General features: G+C 35.4%; 1 protein-coding gene across 3 annotated transcripts in view; it reads left to right on the forward strand.

Moving 5' to 3' along the window:
* The first annotated feature begins 1,013 nt into the window (after positions 1-1,013).
* LOC125689885 (uncharacterized) overlaps positions 1,014-20,360 on the forward strand; it is a 59,382-nt gene continuing 40,035 nt past the window's right edge. For 2 of the 3 annotated variants that reach the window (XR_007375445.1, XM_048937613.1), the window contains exons 1-3: positions 1,014-1,056; positions 1,409-1,556; positions 16,939-17,179. Coding sequence is in view for 1 of the 3 variants with exons in the window: in XM_048937613.1 (XP_048793570.1) it covers positions 17,150-17,179 (30 nt within the window). In the remaining 2 variants the exon portion in view is untranslated. Of the gene's footprint in view, positions 1,057-1,408; positions 1,557-16,938; positions 17,180-18,463; positions 19,790-20,360 lie in introns of those variants that run through there. The other variant, XR_007375446.1, reaches the window with a different exon arrangement.

Consider the following 20,360-nt stretch of genomic DNA (forward strand, 5'->3'; position numbering starts at 1 on the left):
GTGTGACTGGGTTTGAGATTCAGATTGAAGTACATAGTTACCACCTAAATCTTACGGGCGCCTTGGGCTCACAAAGCCATTTTGACTTGCAGCTTTTTTGTTTTTCTTTCATTCAGAGCCTGTTCTCTTCTATTCCTGTTATTTTTCATCTATGATGGAATACTGCAGGATTAGGAAAATTCTTCAATCTGTGCAAACATCTTCTGTAATTGTTTGAAATCAAATGTGCATATATTTCTGCAGAACTAGGTGTCAACACTGTGTAGATTTTACTTCATTGTTTCAAATGTATCCCTTATAATACATGCACTGTAGGTTAAATTGTACCAAGGTATCAGGAGCACACCAGCTGAACAGGGTTCTCACTGGCAGTGATTTTACAATGGCTTCATGTCTTGCACTAAGGTGAAGATTTTAGAAAGGGATCTCTGAGCAGATTTGAGCCATATTAAATCATAACCAGACATCTAATCAATCTAAATATTTTAGGACATAATTACATTTATACTTCTGTTAGTTTTGGGATATGAATCCTGCTACTCTGAGGTAGATAATACATTGCTGATTATATAGTGATCATTTTTAGATATTAATAAACCTGCATTTTGTTCCATCTTTAAAAACTGCTTAACATAAGCTATTTTTGTGGAGTGTCTCAATAAGGATATAGGAAGAAGTTGCAATGGGTAGGTCTTATTCAAGAACACCCCATACCAATCGCTGTATGGCACATGAATTCTTTTGACTAGGTTCTTCCACTCCATTATCCAAAGCATTTTAATGAAAATGAAATTTTCAAATTTCAATCTTTGAAGATTATCTTTGTTTACCTTTCTATGGGAACTGCTGAGTCACGGCCTGAACCTCTGATTGATCACCTGAGGCAAGCAGTGAGTCAGCCATGGGAGCACAGGTGAAGGCAATTCACCTGTGATGCTGGAAGGGGTGGAGCCAGGCTCCACCTCTCCTAGACCAATTTAAGAGCTGGCTACCAGAGGGGAAGGATCTCTTCTGGGGATCCTTCCTCTGGAGTTTTGCAGTGAGCCTAGGATACGGGTAAGCTTTCTACCTATTCTGTTTTTGTTGTTATAGTCTGCTTTGACAAACTCTCTTGTTTTTTTCATAATTATAATGTCTTTATAGTCACTGACTATACATCCCTCAATTGAGCATCATTCTTATTTTTTATAATCCCTCTCAGGACATCTCTACATCAAATATTTAAGCCTGCTGAAACATTTCTTAACTGGCTATAACCCAACAACAGATAGGAGATATTTGTATTTCCAAGATACTTAAAGTTTTTACAAAACAAAGCGCTAGTGTTTTCTGAACACCTGTAAGGAATCACAGGAAAACCAGAGTGGGATACAGTACAGTGTTAGGCAATTTGCTTTTTGTTTTTCAGACGCTTCTGAAAAGGTGTCTGCTTTTAAATGGAATCGTATCTCCCTGTGCTCCATGTTCCCGTCAATCCCTCTGTGATTCTAAATCAATGTTTTCCTGAAGTGTGGTAGCAATGGGGATCCACTGTGATGGAAAAAAATATGCCACAGGTAGTGGGAAACTTACAACTTTTTTTTTTCTGGTCCTGTTTAACACATTATTTTCTGTTCCTTGCTAGCACTGAAAGTGCAAATGGATGAAGACAAAATCAGACAATATAAAACAGTGTAACCTTTTCTTTGCTTGATGTTCATAAAACGCTGTTCTTTTTAAAATTAAGGTGAAAAAATTTAGATTTTATTTTGTCTCAAAGTTCTCTGATGATAGAGCCCAGAGCTTATGGCTTTAAATATATGTTTACTGGGTATGTGTGTAGATAAATTATTCCTTCATTTTTAGTGTTCGTTACCATGAGTTTTACAAGCAGAAACATCTGAAATGATCCATCAGTTTTCTTTCATCTGAGTTTAAGGCTGATACTGGTGAGAAAGATTACAACATCAGCTAGTCTGAAAATCTACTGAGTGTGTAAGGATTTGCTTTTTATGTCCTGCCAGCCTTTTACCCTTCCTCAATGTAGATATCTAGGGAGATAATGGTGGTATAGAAGGCATGCTATGTAGGTACTCATCTGAGTGCATGGACAGAGTAAAGTCAAATATGGTTCCTGGAGTAAAGTACAGGTGTTTGCATACATTGAATAGAATGGTTAGACAAGACCTGATGAGGGAATGTTCCAAATGTGGGCAGCGTTTGTTGTGCATTAATGTATATACAGAGTGGGAATGAAAAAGACCAAAATAGAGAGAGGAAAACATCAAATCACTGGTTAAGCTAAAAAAAAAAAAAAAAAAACAACACAGGATGAGTGATATTTTTAGTATTCTTAGAATAATTTTCTCTAAGATCATCTGTTTGCAGGGTAAGCAAAACCTTGGTAGGGTCAGCAAGCTCTACACACACTCAGCTCATCCACCTCTGGAGACTGTGATTGAATAGAAGGATTTCCTGGAATTAAATGTGGAGAAATGTTGACCAAAACATTAATAAATGACTGCCATGTAGTTATCAAACATATGTCAGTTTTCAAAAAAAGGAAAAGTAATCATGAGCCCTGTAAGTCAGTTAAAATTGTTAGTATACATTTCAATGCTCTTTTTGGTAAATGCCTAGACAGTAATACAATAAAAGGAAGACGTGTCAGAGTAAGGTACAGAGTTTGAACAAAATGTTTCTGAGTTTGTTAGCTTCAGCTTGTTCTGCAATACTGATTTCTAAATCAACAAATCCAACCACAATAAGATGGGGGGAAGGAGGAGGAAAAGTCAGGAATACCAGGGACTTGGTTTCTGTTCCATCTTTCTCATTAGGTTTCTCTGACTGAGAAGAGGTTTTCCCTTTTTTCTTGCTAATGCTGTTGTCCTAACTATGTAGTGTGTCATGTCTACAGTTCACATATGTCCAATTCTTATGTTGAGTTTTTGTGTCTCCATGAAGAGGTAACAAAGGAGTAAGAAAATTAACTGTGGTTTCTACATTGATGTATTGCTTTTTAGATAATTATTTTAAAGTATTTTTCAACTCCTAAATTTCCAGGAAATGATTACTTCATTACCACAGAGTTACTAGCTGTTATTGCACATCTTGGCCTGTTTCCACAAAAATAGAAAGATTATCAGACGCTGATGAGTCTTTTGTACAGCGTGAGCAAGTCTAGCTGAAATAATGAAACAGTATGAAAAATTATGCCATCAAAAAGTGCTTCCTTAAGAAAACACTGTGATTCTTCCTTAAGATGCAAAACTTAAGTAAACTTTTTTCCACTGCATTGCTATGAAAGGAATCCTCTGTTTGAACAAGTGTTTGTAATGTTTAGAAGTACACTTTCATAGTTAAATATGAACTAAATTATTTTTGTTATTTCAGAGTGTGAAATGGAGTATCTTTTCTCTGCTTTCTTTCCTTTCTATTCCAAGCTTTTCAAAGCAAAATTTAACTTTTCTTTCTGGAAGAGGTAAAATGACAACAACAATAGGACTTTGTACTGAAAGACTTCTCAAAACCAGTATGAATGCATTTTGGATGCAGAAAACTAAATCTTCAGTTACCAAACAGTGAGATTCTACGCTCCTACTTCAATCAGTGGGTATCATATTAGGTGAAATAATAAAACTTTGCACACTTCATACAGTTGCTAGTTCATTTAGTTGCTGGTAATAGTTACAATAGTATACAATATATGAACTGTATAAAAGAAGGATTTGTTTTCGGCATCTTACTACCATCATTTGAAACTGTTTTTGTTCCCAGATTATCTCTTATTAAAACTCAGTCTGGATTGTAATGATTATGTCAAAAACCTTTCACGTTAGTCTATAAAAGGACATTTGCAAAACAGAATGGTAAATGATGTTAAAAGCATCATCTGAAAGACTGTAGGACTGGTAGCAGTGGAGGCTACAGTAAGCAGAGCAATGCGGCCATCCTGCGGTGAAATTAATTGGAGAAAACAGGAGGAAAAAAAATCACATTGAGCTTACATTTCAATATGATCTTGACTTCTCTAACTTCTTAGAATCATAGAATACGGAATGGTTTCAGCTGGTAGGAAACCTATGATCACCTAGTTTTAACCTCTGTAACACAGGCAAGGTCACCTTCCACTATATCAGGTTTCTTGAATTACCTGAACTGGTTTCTGGACATCTCTTCTAAAGTTTTGTATCTAGACAAGATGACATTACTATTTCAAGTCTGTCCTGACCTTATGTGTAGTTGGTATGTTAGCATTTTGAGCAGAGATCCTTGAGATAATTGGAATCAGCTTGCAACGCACGTAATTGGAAGCACTATAAATAGAGTACACAAATTGGACTTCTGGCTGCTTTAGCTGTAGCAGAAGCCCTTGCAGTGCGTGACTGTGTAAGGCCCTTTCCACACAGCCCTATGATGAAGGAAAGCATTGAACATGACCTATTCATCAGCATGCTGGCATTTACATTATGAGGTTAGAGTAATATGAGATGGATGACACGTTACATAATGAACTTTTGAAAATACTATTAGAAGTGATTCCAATAGGTTAATTTATTTGTTGTGGGGAATTTGATGTTAGGTCCACTGGTGCATGTGAGTACAGATTCCAAATATATTCCTAAACCTTCTTATAGAAGAGCATCTCTGGAAGAGAGTGGGGAGACAACTTTGGAAGATGAACAACTGATCATGGAAAAAGAGGCTAGGATATAATTTCTTTTTCCTGAGAAATATTTCCCATGAGCATCAAAATTAAGCATGAGCTAACCCTGTATTTCATCAGACTTGCCTTCTAGTTGTAAGCTGCGTCATTTGAAAACACATTACTTTGACAAATTCCTAGTGCAAAATAGAATAAAAGAATCAAAACAATGAATCTCAGGAGATATCATGAGAAAGAGTGCCCTTCATTTCACTGTATGGATTTTTTTCCGACTTCTAACGTTTTTCTTCCCATTTTGGATCAATAATTGATATTGTGTAAAGCAGAAAGTATTTCTAATTTTCTTAGTGTAGCCACACAGTCATAAACACATCTGCAAAACTACTTGTTAAACATAATTACTAACATAGTTGTTAGAATGCACTATAGCAAATTTCCATTCCTTTAAGGATTGATAGCTAAATATAGCACAATTGAAACACGAAATATCTGAATAATAAGCTGATATCTAAATTAGCAAACTAAACTATTAAAAAACATGGAAACCTCTGCCTCCTACTGTGTAAAGCATACTTGCTTTGAAAAAGGAGACATCAGCTCTTACAGCTGTACTTCTGGATGTAGTTTTACTTGTTCACAGAATAGATTAGTCAACTAAAATATTACCTTTTTTTGAGTTGGAATATCATTTGCTTTCAATTTAACCTTTCATTACTCATCCTTTAACTAAAGTTAAGCTTGTTTACATTAAAATAGCAGAATTTCCTGCAATGTTAAAAACTGCATTCTGGCAAAATATTTTTAGTTTTGAGAAACAGGTCCAGACTTCATCAGCACCTGTAAGCCTCAGTTTAAATAACCATACCTGGAAAACGGTATGAATTTATTGAATTTATTCTGCATATATGCAGGAAGGATGTTCTGAAAATAAGCAGTGTGCAAGATCCTTCCCCCCACCCCTATAATTCCTTCACTGATAGGGAATCATAAAATTCAGGGCTGGCTGAGGTTTGCAGGGACCTTTGTGTTCCTCTGTTCCTGCCCAAGCAAGGACTCCCAGAGCAGGGTGCCCAGCACCATGTCCAAGTGGCTTCTGATATCTTCAAGTAGGAGATTCCACAGTCTCTGGCCAGTCTGTGCCAGTGTTCTGTCACCATCACAGACTAGAAGTGCAGCCTGGTGTTCAGAGGGAGCTTCTGTGTGCTGGTTTGTGCCCATTGCCTCTTATTTTGGTGCTGGACACTACTGACAAAAGACTATCTCTGTATTATTTGTATCCTCCCTTCAGGTATTCACAAACACTGATAAGATCCCCTTGAGCCTCCTTCAGACAGAACAGTTCAGCTCCCTCAGTCTCTTGTCATAGGAGGTGGAGACAGAATGGATCTTGAACTGCTTTCAGATGTTTCTGAGGTCCTAAAATTTTTTTTCCGCTTGTCCTTGAAAAGCACATTATTCATAAGCCCTCCTGAAAAATTTCCAAAATTTTGAGTATTAAAACACTTTCTGTCTTAAAGCAAGATTGAACTCACATTTACAGTAGGATTTAAAATGTAATTAGTATTGAGCAGGAGTAGAGAAAAGTAATGTCTCTGTAACGATAAGATTTACAAATGTTAGGGCAAGGGCTATCTTAGATATCCGAAACAGATTTCTACCCCTCCAGGTAAGTGCCATGCTTTGGTAAACTAATTGTTTCAGGAGGACTTGTGAAAGCTGAAGGCAGCAAAAGGGAGGAAATATAATAATCCTCTAGTTAAAGTGTCATTAAAGTTAATGCCAAAAGAAGAATACATTAAAATTAACAGAATCAAAATTTGAACGTAAAGGTGAAGGAGTCCTGAGAATAAAAAACTGTTTTAAGTTACACATTTTCTGTACTGATAATGAGCATGTAACTTTTGAAAAAACTAAATTGTGTGAAAAGTTTGAAAGGTTAGTAATTGAGTTTCAGCATCTCAAAAGGCATAAGTGAAAGCGAGAACAGAATCTTAATCTCTGAAGCAAGAAACCTTTGTGTTACCTAGGAAGTCTCTGCGCCTTCTTGCTAATTGCTTCTAGTATCTATGCCCATGCTAATGTAAAACTAAGCTGAATTTAATCTCTTTCCTCATACAACATAAAATAGCCCTGCATGTGGAAAGAATTAACAAGCACAGGGTTGTTTTTTTTTTATGTGGGCGTTCTTCCCTAATGCTCATCAGTGTTACATATAAACTCCAAAACAACATTTTAATGACTAGTCTCTATGGAAATGCATAAATAATTTTGGTGTTACATTTTTATTTTCTTTAAATGGTTTTACAAATAAATATTTTGTTTCCGTTTAGTAACCACAGCTTTCTGTATTGAAAGCTGCTTGTTAAGAAATAATACTGTGTAGAAGCTTAGCATGCATTGATTTTTAGTTAGTGAAGACAAAGATTTAATGCAGCTACTTGTCATTTTTATACTTACTAACAGAAAGCACATGATATGTGTTCCTGCTGTAGAGACTATAAGACTGTACTAACAGAGTAGGGAAAAAAAGGAAATGCCTTGTTATTTATAACTTTAGATGAGCTGCAATTGATAGGAGCATGTTCTAATACTGCAACAGCATGATGGAAGGAGAATACCACATATATTAACTATATAGCAGCTCCATCTCACTCTTCCTTATATCAATTTCCATTAATGTCCCACAAGCACAGCATATTTTGGAGGAGGCCTCTGTATGCTTTGAGTGCTGTGTGTGCCTAATGTCACAAGCACGTAAAGCTCGAGATTGTCATATATGATGTTTTTTTTCTAAGTGCACCTGCATTTCCACAAGGTGTCAGTCTGTAAGAACAGTGTTACATCAGGCAGTAACTGCAGCTAATGGTCCATTTTATTGTTGTCTAGTCTTCAACATAATGCAATGTGTCTGAAAATCAGCAGTGGTGCTCTATAAGGAAGTCTCAAAGCCCAAGAGAAAATGAGATTTACAAATAAATGCTAAATGCGAACAGAGACGTCTGACCCTTTTAAAGCTTTAAATCTGCAAGCTGCTCATTTTAGAACTGAATTAATTAACTTCAGTAAGTGATAAATATGACAAAACTGGTTAATACCAACAGTTTGCAGTCCCGTGCAATGCTTGACAATACAAATTCAACCATAGTGTCAGATCAGCATGTACTTCAATTATCTTTAGTCAATTCACCATAAAAATATAATCCACACAGATAACATAGATAGCAGTGATTTGTCACTGTTGCTAATGAACAAAATAAACTTGAATTTACATGCTGGTTAGAGAGGGGTTGAGAAAGCAACAGAACCAGTACAACCTTTACTGGCATGTATTCCCAACATATTCTTGCAGGACCAACGTTCGCCTCAGAATAAGTCTCCTTTTCAAGTAAACCAACTTTATTTTTACATTTTCAGGTTTTTTTTGTTTTTTTTTTGTTTTTTTTTTTAATATTCCCGTGTCTTGTAATGTATAATAAAATTACTCTTTAGCTCTTCCCCTGTGGGGAAAGCAACAATGTTTACAAGCAGTGCAAATTATCTGGAGATGTAACTGATGTTATTATCTACACTCATTACACTGTAAACAATTAAGAGGTCACCTTGCACTTTCTCCTGCTGTCAAGTAATTCATTGGAAGTAGTGATTACTAACCCTATTTACTTTGTAGCTTTTATTGTTTTCTTGGTGGGTGTTGTTGTTTTTAAATTCTGGTCATAAGCAGGAAGCTGCATTTTACTGCTTTAGTCATAGGCCTTTTCTCAGCTTTCTGTGATCCTGCATATTATTGCAACATTGAGCTTTGTCTGAAGATGAAGCAGAAGTGGTACTGGTGTAGAGTGATGGTTGGCTTACTAAGTCATACAGAAAATGCCTTTTGTTTTGTCAATAACAGCTGCATAAAATGATAGCGTATGATTTCATCCCTCCTGTAGTAAATGATAGATTAATGTAACTTTTGAATAAGTTCACTTAATTTGTCTTTCACTTTTGGGGGCAAAATTTTCCTTTCTGTAACTAATTATTATTTCATATCTGTGCTTGTTAGCATTAGCTTTCAACATTTCTGGTATGTTTGTATTTTAAAATGTTTTGCCCCCCACAATTAAAATAGCTTAGCTTCCATCAAATTCAGAGACGTTTTTTTCCTATATGGTAAAAAAAACAGTAGTTATGATAAATGAGGTACCCACATGTACGTTCTGTCATTTACAGAAGAGATTTCTGAATCCATTGCCTTTACATCGGTAACTTACTATCATCATCAGGTGTCTCTAACAGAGCTTTGGTCTATTCAGTTCAAGGACTAGCTGTGAAACTTCTCAGTTTGTGCCACAAGGTTCTTTCATTCATAGGGAAGGAGATTGATCCTGATTTAATTTTGTTTTATAATTTATTAGTAAATACTCCAAGAGGCAGAAACTTCTAATGGGCATTTCTCAAGATGAACATGAATGACTTGCGGGGCAGTTGCATTTCATCCTCACTGAATGTTAAGAATGCAAGAAATAATTGAATTCTAAGGGTTTGTCCAATTTAGGAGAGTATCTATTTGGCACGGAAATGTCTTTTGATCACTATATTATTTCTGGAATTCAAGCTATTACTAACAAGTTTTTTAGCACCTTATCTCTGTCTGATTCTGTAATGTGGATGAGCTGGGTTAGGTAAGTGCCAGCACTGATAGAATTCCATGATGTAGAAGAGGTGCACTTAACCCTTTTGCAAATGCTGAATCATTGAATAAACATTATGTAACATACAGATTTTAACTATCTTGCCCCTTTGGAGCAGAGGCTGAAATACTTTTCTTCAGGTTGCTTGAGACTTTGTTCAGAACCTCTTTGCACCAACTGGTTGTATATAAGTACTGAGTGTTGAGGCTATGATTTCTGGTAAAAGGATGATAGCGTACTACTTCAGAACAGGAAATGCAGTGAGAGTTCCTAGTCTTCTGTAAGGAGCTTTAAGCATTAACAGTGATTAGTTAGCCCATATAATTTGATTTCTGCTGCAGTAGAGCAATAGTTTTTAGACTACAGAATGTTTCTTTTAAAAGATGGATCTCATCTGTATTTCGTGTGGCTGTCACATATATAGATTATGGTATTAACATTAATATTACCTTTGGTAAGGAAATGCACATTGTCTCAAAGATATCCTAAAGATTAGCCAAGCATTTCATCTGGCAGTATTGATACATCATCTTTTGTAACAGACTGTATTGACCAGCAAATCCCTCACTGTTGGAGATGAAAAGTGCTGAATACTATGTGATATCATCCCCTACAAAGTAACAGGAAAAGTGAAGGTTAATATAAAATATATGTGGCCAGTGGATTGTGTATATATTTGAAAAAAAAACCCAAACCTTGACAGGTCCTGAGCTAGATACTAATTAATTAATCTGGTCAGCAGCTGATGCACTCCTTTTTAAGGTCACTCCGTGCTACCGAGTTTTCAGCAAGGTGTTTCTTGGGAATATTGATTACAGAAATTTTTAGGTTAACAATGGACTATAATTGATTATTGTGCACAAATGTCTAAGGACAATATGGCAGATCATTTTTCCATATTGTCTCATTTTTTTGGACAGTATTCTGGGATTTCTTGGACAACTCTTTGCTTTTTTGAATGCTTTCGTCTTTGTATTCTAAAAAGTGTATGTTGCCCAAGACATCTGTGTGAGCTTGCTCTTCTGCCTGCAAATGACTCGATGCTTATTTTTTATGCTGAATATAATTACATAAGAAATAAATGTATCAGTAGGGTGTTTTTTTTGCATATCATATTTCGTCCCTCGTCAGGAGGCATAAGTAGTGCTTTACTTTGCACTTAATTCATGTATCTGTTCTTTCAACAAACCAGTAATTACTAGAGCAGTTTGGATTATTTCTGAAAAGATTTTTACATGTATATTTGTTTGATACTTTGTTTGACATCATTTAAAAAGAAATGCCCCATAGCATTATTCATTGATACAGTCACTACAATATTTTCCTTTGTTTGCCAGTGAAATGAAAATTCTTTACAGTTCCTCAGGGCATGTTAGCCTCAGAATCATTTTTTCATTATATAACTCTGGTATGCATTTTGCCACACAGTCTGGAAATCTTTGAAGTGATTGATGGTATATTATCCCTTATTCTTTTTCCAAGTACTCTGTATCAGAGTCTCTCCAATCTTATCAAAATAGTTACAGCTATTGATATTTAGTAGGTCAAAATCATGTCTTCCTTTATTTCTTGAGCAACTTCTAACACGGAGTTGCTAATTCAAATTCAAGTCTCCAAAAGCTAACACCAGAATATGTGCTCCTGAATGAGCCCACTGCTAGCCATTAAGGAATTACTAGAACTGCTGTTTTATTTGAGCCTTCTTTTGGTGTTACGCAGTGGAGTTCATCGCTCTTAGAGTTTTGTTTTTGTAACATGCCACATACTTTATACTAAGGAACAGATACTAAACAAAATCAGAATAATAATGTGTAAATATATGGCTGTTAATTTTTTTTTTAAAAAAAACAACAACGAAGCATTTCTTATAATATACATTTCTGTTTCAGACTGTTCTGATAATTCATGGTAAAAATTACTGTGTAACAGGATTTTTTTGTTGTCATCTTTTTTCCTTTTTTTTTTTTTTTTTTTTTGCATCTCCCTTCCTCTCCCACTTCTCTAACTCTTTACTTTCATCTGCTTTCTCAAATCTGAGCAGTTTAAAGTGAAAGGCTTTGCTGAAATCTATCCATCCCCTTTAGTATCAATTGATAGCATCACTGAGAGCTTATAATTTATAGAAGCAGTAATTATAGTTAAAATTTTATTCAGATGTTCTACCTAACAAGAGATTTAGTAGTTTGAAATGTGGCTTTCTTTTTCTGCTATCTATTATTTCTGTCATTTTTGTTTCGTATCCATTATATATCTTAAAAAGCCTGCCCTTTTCAAATAAAGTCTGAAGGAAGATACTAGTTATCCTTTGTATGTAGTCTCACATATTCTTGATCTGTAACATGTGTACATGGTAGTTGCAAGGACTGCTGAGACCTAGAAAGAGGAGTCCAGTTTTGTATTTAGCATGGGATCTGTCTTTCCTCCATCTTCTGAGGTTTAGCATCTCTTATTCAAATCACAAAAAGCTTCTGATTTCACTTCCCATACTCCTTACTCATACTTCTCAAGTAGCATCTTTTTTCAATTACAACACAGTTCTCTGACTTAAATATGATTGTATTTTGAGAGATTGATAGGGAATACTTGACCTTGAAGCAAGTGTAGAGAACCATGATTTCTAGATAATTTCTTTATATCATGCCCTTTAGAATGAGATTTTCCATGTCTTCCAAGTTTCTTCATCACCTTTTTTTTTCCTCTGTACTGATGACAACCCTATTAATGTGATAATTCTTTAAAATATGTCACATTGCCTCTCTGTATTTAATCTTCCATTGAGCTTAATTCCTTATTTTCATAGTTTTCTTGGGCTGCTTTAGTACAGAGTCTCTTAGCTGTTTCCTTAGACCTTTTAGAAGCTAAACCAGGAAAAATAATTCAGACAACAGCATTGCCTCTCTACAGTGAGACTTACACATTGAGTGTGTATTGCCTTTTTCCAAATTGATTTCAGGCCTGTTTCTGCTTACTTTGCTTCAAGATAACAAATCTGCTTCTTGTAGGTCTGTCACTAGCTGAAGGAAAATCCCATCTGTGCTTGTGTTATAAAGCAGTATGTTGTAACACATTATGATTAGAAAGTGCCAGGAAGAGCTAGAGGTGGAGCAGGGTAAGTGAAAGACTAATCTGTCCCTCTGGAAAGGAAAGATGATGCTCTGTGCAAGACCAGCTGGACACTCTCTGACAAGACTCACAGTTATATATATGCATATATTACTGAGACTCAGGGAACAGCTGGAGGTTTTGGGAGGTGTTAACAGAGAACTTGATCTCACTGTACCTTGATTGCTCTAAGCACAAATCATGGGCTTTGCTATTATCAAATACCACACCAACTGTGCAGCTCATTACCAGTCACTATCATGGTCCTGTATCATCATTTGACACAAGACACAAGTGGCAGAACGCACCCATGAGGCCACTGTTTTGTTCAAATTTGGATGTTTCACCCAGGATTAAAATAACGTGAACTTATGCAAGCCTGGAGGCCCAGGTTCCTATAGGTCAGTAGTAGAGTAGTTCAGTAGTGACAAGTGCATCTTAATGAAGGTCTGTCCTCCACCCAACTCTATACTTATCCTCAAAGCATTATTACATTTCAGTGCCATGTCACAAATTGAGTGGCTACAAAATAGTCACTAAGGGTACCATGCCATCAGAAAGCCTTGTAACAAACTGTACAGGCCCAAATCAGTCAAAGCACCATCAACTTTCAGAAGAAAAGGCAAGCTCCCTTTTTTGGGGTCTGACTCAAAGTTGATAACTATAACTAGAATATATATATAGTCTAGTTGCAGGTATTCAGTGTATGCCCAGGAAATTCTCTGGCTTGTGTCTGTTTTAATGGTAGTTAGGCATTTGTTTGCCTGCCAGAATAGACTTCAACTTTCATATGTTGTCTTTTTTTTTTTTTTATTACCACTGTATTAATAGGGCAGAATGTATACACACTTTGTCATTTTAGAGGACTCAATGAAAATATCTCAACTAGATAGTGATAAATAATAATTGGCTACAATTAAAACATTCGGCAAAGATAAATTGGTTCTGACTCCATTTTGATTGAAAAGAATCAAAGCTGGAATAATCTGGTCAAAGCCATGTAAAAGTATTTTGCCTTCAAGTACCAAACTTATCTGTGGACAGTAGTGACTTGCTGTGTGACAAGACAGAGATTAGAAAATGGTCTCTCAGCACAGATTTTAGCATCTGAAATCGGACAATATTTGTGTTTATTGAAGAAATATTTCACTGTTTTTGTTATAATGTGTCCTGCAGCAGTGTTTTATAGTTTGGCTAGCATCCATAAGGGTAAACTGTGTTCTGTAGTGAAATTGTGTACCTTAGTTTTGGTGCATTGAGTTTTGGTCCATTCCTACTTTCCTAAAAGACTGGTAAAACTAGACTGAAAATTTTCACTATTTCTATTGCTAGATGGATGTCTGCACATATGTAACAGTTATTCAACTACTTGCAGATCTCTGTTATAAATTTTGGACAGTTTGTCACTTCTGTATTTGCTGGCTACAGGCTTCTACTTCAGAACACATCCACCAATAATCTTGAGGTAATTTTCTTCTGAGTGACCTGGGGCTTGAGTCTTTTTGCATCTGGCACTGCGTATTCTTATCTCATATTTGTAATTCCAGCATTCTTGCTGGGCCTGTGAAACATCTCTACTATTGCCTGACCATTTAAATGGAGACTATGCAGCCATAAGTTTCCACCACTATATAATTTCTTTTGGATTCTTCCCGGTTGTGCTTTTAAAATGGACCTGTAACTACTTTTGCTGATGTTTCTGAATGTCTTGAGGATCAAGTTAAGTTTACATATTTTCATTCTCCAAGGTTGTCTCAGCTTAGAATTCAGTACATCAGTAACTTCTATAAAACATATCTGTGTAGTTTTGGTAATAAGATTAATGGGCCTTAGAGCTCTGGTATGTGGCACTTAGTAACCTCAGTGATTATAAATACCTAATGATCTCTTTAAGAGTAATACTTAAGCAACTTGACATGCCATTGCACATCTTTCTTTTTTTTTTTTTTTTCTTTTTTTTTCCCTTCCTTCTTGGTAGACTCTGGGAGTTTATATATATAGTACTCAGAATAGTTCAGCTGGAACTGATCTACAAAGATCATTAAATCGAACTGCCAGATCAATTCAGGGCTAGCTAGTACTCAGTTAGCCTCCTCATCAATTGGTGCCTGTAGGCCTGTACCTGCACTGAACTATCTTTATCTTTTGTTTGGTGCTCTCTGTGAAGGGTTTATAAGTATCATATCACAGTTTTAACCTATTTCAGTTGATTCATTTCCTTGCTTCCCAATGACAGAAATAGGACTTCTGTGTTCTTATACCAGAAGGTGAAAGGGCTCTCTGAAAACCCTTGTAGAGCATGTATTAGTCTGAAACAGCTAGCTATACTAATTGACACTGGTGTCAATAAATTAGTAGCTACAGATAACAGCAACAATAGTGTTATTTTTCCTTTTTTTCATGTTAGTCTAAATTGCAATTTCTAAATTCTTTATCTGTGTACTTGCATCTTGTTGTCGGCAACTGCAAGGCTCCCCCCCCCCCCCCCCCCCCCCACGGGATGTGACGCAGTAGGCCCTCTCTCTGCTCTATGATTGATGTGTGGCACGTGCCCTTAGGGGCATAGACGAAGCACAAAGGTTATATAAGCTAGAGTTCACGTGTAATAAACGCCATTTTGCACGTACACACCAATATGATGAACAGCAGTCATTTGGTCCTGGCCTGGTTTTAGGTCAGTACTGTAGGAGGCAATGCAACACATCTGAAATGAAGAATGATTTCCTCATCAATAGTATTTTTTGATCTATGGTATTGCAAAATAATATTTTTTGCTACATCTGTAGTCTTGTGAGTACTTAACAATTTAGTACTTTTGCTTACACTACTTGAGTTTTGCCTTGCTTTGCTGCCATTTTTATCATTTCTTAGTCTAGAGAAGACTTTTTCCATTTCCTTGACTATACTTCATATGTTCATTTACATACAGAAAACTGTTGAAATTATATGATGTGAGTCAGTTTGTTCACTTCAAGATGCAATACACCTGTGGACTGAATCCACATCATGCTATTTTTTAACTGCTTTGCTGTAGCTGTGACAGACTATTATTTTCATGGATCATTTTTTGTTGTTCCTATGTATGTATTGTATTATATATATATATGCAGGAATATATGTGTGTGTACGTACATATTTGCATTATATATTATCTATCTCATATTTTAATTTTGTTAGATACCTACATTTTCTTTACTTTTTTTCTTCTGGAAACAGTAACTTCTACAGTTTTGCTCAATTTCCATGTTCTTGCATGTTCTTCTATTTGCAATTATTGTTACTCATACCATCATCTTGAATTTGATTTATCACTGCATTACAAAACATAAAGTCATCACTGTAGAATGTACACTTTTGTGATGATCTGTATCACAATGCTGTGAATGGGATGAAGGTCATATCAAGCCCTGATTTTGCTTCAGAAAATGGAAGGCAAATTGATTTTCAATCTGAGATTTAGCTCAGATGATTTTGAACTATGGTTGCATTTGAATGCTGACCAGCATAAATATATTCATATTTCAATGTAAAATATTTCTATACAAAATTGGAAACTTTCTGAAGTTTCCAATCTCCCCTTCCATAACAGTTCCTCCAAAATATTATTGCTTTCCAATTTGTAAGTGAAACTTCTTGTGGTAAATTGCTGTTCAGTAACAAAATATCTGTAGATGATATCAGAATATTCCAAACCTGTAACTGATGGGCTAACAGAGAATGGCTGTGACTTCTGATGGTATTTGCCTTTCAGTTATTGGCTTTAAACTCTGACTTCTGGAGTATGCACTCTTAGATTGTTAATTAAACATTTCAAACGGTTTAAGTAGAATAATGAAGATATAATATTAATGGAAAATTAGATATCTAAATTAACAAACATTCATTAAGTAGTAATTGCAATTTTTTGTTTCAATGCATAGAATAATGAAATAGATCATTATCTTTTATACTATTTATGATATTGTTATAGTAAATAAAAAAAATCTTTGCATGCTGACAATATCTATGTGTGGCATTCAATTAGTCTCAGATATGAAGATCTTATCTGCATGAAATGTCATTGGAGTTTGTATTCATGTATAGAATTCACGTGGGAGCCGGTGATATTTATTTTGTGCCTGTTTAGTAAATCTATTTCTCTGGATATCATTTGAGCATGTGATGTCTTGAAGAAAAATAAAACACCCTATCAGGTGCTTCAGTGTTCTATTAATTCAACAACAGCTTTTTGGAAGAACAAATCTTATAAAATTTGCATGTTCTCATGGTCAAGAAGTAGTTAAACTGGTTATCAAAAGCAAGAAAAGAATCACTAAATTCATCCCAAGACTCAAAATATATTCATCTTTTGCAAAGATAGTAAGGAGAGTATTTTTACCTCTGCTTCCAGCACAAAAATGGAAGGTTTTACGTCTACATAGCTTGGCAGCTCTGTGAACAGCCTTCCCATGTGGAAGGTGCTTATTTTGCTGATGCTGAGTTCCATTATTTCATATTTGTTTTCTTTTTCTTTCCTAGGGTGATAGGGTTGAAACAACAGGATGAGAGATCTCAAACACGCTACTGAATGTTGTACTCTGACAAAACTACATGGCTTCCTTTATCAAGACAGCTGTGTTTTTAAATAAATCTTAATTTGGCCAGCAGAAGGATTATGCCTGATACTCAGATGTACTACCTTGAAAGGTTGCCTTGACTTCCTCAAGGAGTTTAAATTAAGGCATTCAGGATGCCAGACCAGAAGGCTTCACAGACTGAGGTATGTTTATTGTTTACCACTTAGGAAACTGAGATTGCAGTGAAAAGGACAGCTTCCAAAATAGCAAAGTTACTGCTACTAACAAAATAAACTTAAAATAAATATTACTGAATAGACTGCTTCATTTTGACAGTTCTTTGTCCCTATTATGGATCACAGGGAACAGTTAAACTGTTAAATTGGGCTTCAGTTAGATAGATCCTTGTCACTGGTAAGTGGCTTCCCATGGATGCCATTAGGATTGTTTGTAGAAGCAAGACAAGACTGGGCAGGTAAGTAACTCATAAGTTATATGCAACTCTGCAACTTGTGGCAGTTTTATTTTAACAATTGATGATAGATAATATGGCCAGTTCTCGAAGCTGTCCCGTTTATTGAAGATTTACATTAAAATTATTATTTTATACTTTCAAGCTCTTTATCAGATAGAATTGAGATCTGAAGTAAGAAGCAGATCTCTTGCTATCTATAGAAATATATGATTTTGCTTTGTACTTTCATGCTGATCAATATACATAAATGACATTTCATGTCATTAAAAATTTTGGAGATATTTTTAAAGGTCTAATCGCAAAAAAAAAAAAAATTGGTTGATTATATGCTTGTGACTACAGACTTATAAAGTCTGTAGACTCATGCAGACCCATAGACTCTATGAAGTAGCTAAGATGCACAGAAATGAGGAGACGGTTGGACTAGATGATCTTATAGGTCGTTTCCAACCTTGCAATTCTATGATTCTATGAAATAAAGTTTTAGCAATAGAATTCATAGATGATTGTCAGCAACACTGATGCTTTGATTTTTATATGGCTTTGAAAGCTGTTTGAGGCCAACACTTTAACTTTAGACTGAAGAGCGCCAAACCATAAAGTAAGGAAAGTTTTTAATTTGGTGATCTTGTGCAGAACGGAGAACCTCACAGTAACTTGTTCAAGCTTTCCCACTTGCAAGTTCAGATTGAACGTGGATAAAGAGAATTTAAGAACAGCAGTCAGACAAATTTTGTTGTTTCTGGTTACTTTGGGTTTTTGTTTGTTTGTTAGTGGCTTTGTTGTCATTTTTTTAACACTGCACAAAAGTTAACAGGAAAAGGAATATGAACAGTAACTGGATACTAAAGTAGCAGTTCTGAAGCCTGGTCTGTCTTTGCTTCTCTGTGTATGCAATATCACTAAGAAAAAAAAAAAAACAAAAAACATTTTTTTTACATTCTGAAGCACACTTGTGTTTGTTATTTGGGCCAAATTGCTAATCCACTTGATGAAATAATCTTTTTTTCAGTCTTACTGCTTTACATTTCCTGGAATATTGTATTTTTATGGCAAGAAGCCGAAAGGAAGCTGTTTTACACTTGTAAACAGTTCAGTATCTTGTCTCCTTTTGTGTAATGAACAAAAATATTCTGAAAGAACTTCAAGAAGCCATGGCTAATATCTCAAAAACAAAATGCTGAAATCAAGCCTTCCACAGCAACTAGTATGAAATCAGAAAGCATGTTTAATATTTTATGCAGAGTCAGAGATAGCAGGGGAAGATATGTAGTGGTTTATTTTGTGCTCCATCATTTATGTTGCCTGATATACATCTGCAACCCTCCTGCTTGGGTAAGGTTTTGTTTGTTTGGACCTGTGCACATCTGCAGGATTTTGTGAAACAAAGAAATGGACATTCTGCCACCCTCTGAAGAGATTTCTTTGTTTTACATTCTGCCACCCCCTGAAAAGAAGCCTTGCTAAACTTAACTGTATATCTCTCCTTACTGAAGAGCCTTGTGTTGAATGAGACCCATCATCATGTAACTGAAGGTTTTGCAGAATGTATCCATGCCTAATATCAGAAGTACTGTAGTATATCCAAGATTATATCTTTTATTATTATTTGTTATCAGTAAATATTCTACAGTGAAAACCCAGGGCCTCTTTCTGAAGGACCTGAAGATGGAAAGGAAATCTAAAACACTTTCACAGTCAGAGAAGAGCTCTTCAGGGAGAAAATATCTTAGTGTAATTAATGTTTTTTTTTTGTTTGTTTGTTTTTTGTAAAAGAGGGAGAAATTTGCTGAACTGAAACTTGTGAAGAAATGTATATCCTTTAATAGGAATTACTCATAGCTTTTCTTCAAATAGTTAGTTTATTCTTCCAATGAATATACATTCTGGAATCTATCTTTTCTCAAAATAATGTCCCCAAGTTGTTAGAAGTTCAAGTATTGTTTTCATATTTCTCATGAAGTTTCAAAACAGCTCTGTTTCCATTTCACATCTGGGTGAAATGGAAAAAGTGTTCTCTTGCATATTCAAAAGTGTATCTGTTTATTTTGTCTAACTGCTTTAATATAAAAAATTATATGATTGCTGTAGGGCAAAAGAGCACCAAGCCTCACTGCAGTGAGCAGAAAATATATGCATAGCCTATCAGTTTTCCTCTATATTTTGCATTCCTTCTTAGGAAGACTGGGCAATGAAATCAAAGGCTATTGAAACCACAGATGCTTGTGGAACCCCTCCTGTAGCTTGGCCTTGCAAGGCTTGATTTGGGTTTTCCTTTTCAAACTTCCTTAGTTCACCCACCCTGAAGATCTGTGAACTAAAATTTTCAACCTTCTGTTAATTAAGTTGATAGCTGTTGCCCTGTAAATTTGGGTATTTTTTTCTGGATTGATGTTTGAAACAGAACTAATGTGCTGTTTTCTGAAGCATTGTCACTGAAAAGCAGAATGTTCCTAATGTTGCCCTTAATGTGAATTTTCCCTATGTGTATTAAAATGTTGAAAATAAGTAACTGCCAAAATTTCAATTACTTTCACGGGAAACATCTAATTTTTCTGCTGCAGCTTTTTTCACAATGCAAGAAATACTGAATTTTGCTCAATGCTGGGCTTTTAAGAAGTGATTAGTACACTTATTAACCTTGGTGCTCACAACAGAAATAGTTGAATTCTTCTAATCCTCCTCTATCATATTAGATTTTGAAGAAAATATTTTGCATCTCCTTATCATTGTCATTTGATGGGATATCTCTAAGATAGTTTTTTTTTTTTTTTTTTTTTCTGCCTCTGCATTAAGAAAAATAACTTCAATTTGTTGGAATCCTATCAGGTCAGATTCACATTTTTGCTTACATAAAGTGGTAACCCTGCCTGCTGGTTTCCATCATCAGTTCTCAGTAAGATTTCTGC

The sequence above is a fragment of the Lagopus muta genome, chromosome 2, assembly GCF_023343835.1.
Source record: "Lagopus muta isolate bLagMut1 chromosome 2, bLagMut1 primary, whole genome shotgun sequence".
Taxonomy (NCBI): domain Eukaryota; kingdom Metazoa; phylum Chordata; class Aves; order Galliformes; family Phasianidae; genus Lagopus; species Lagopus muta.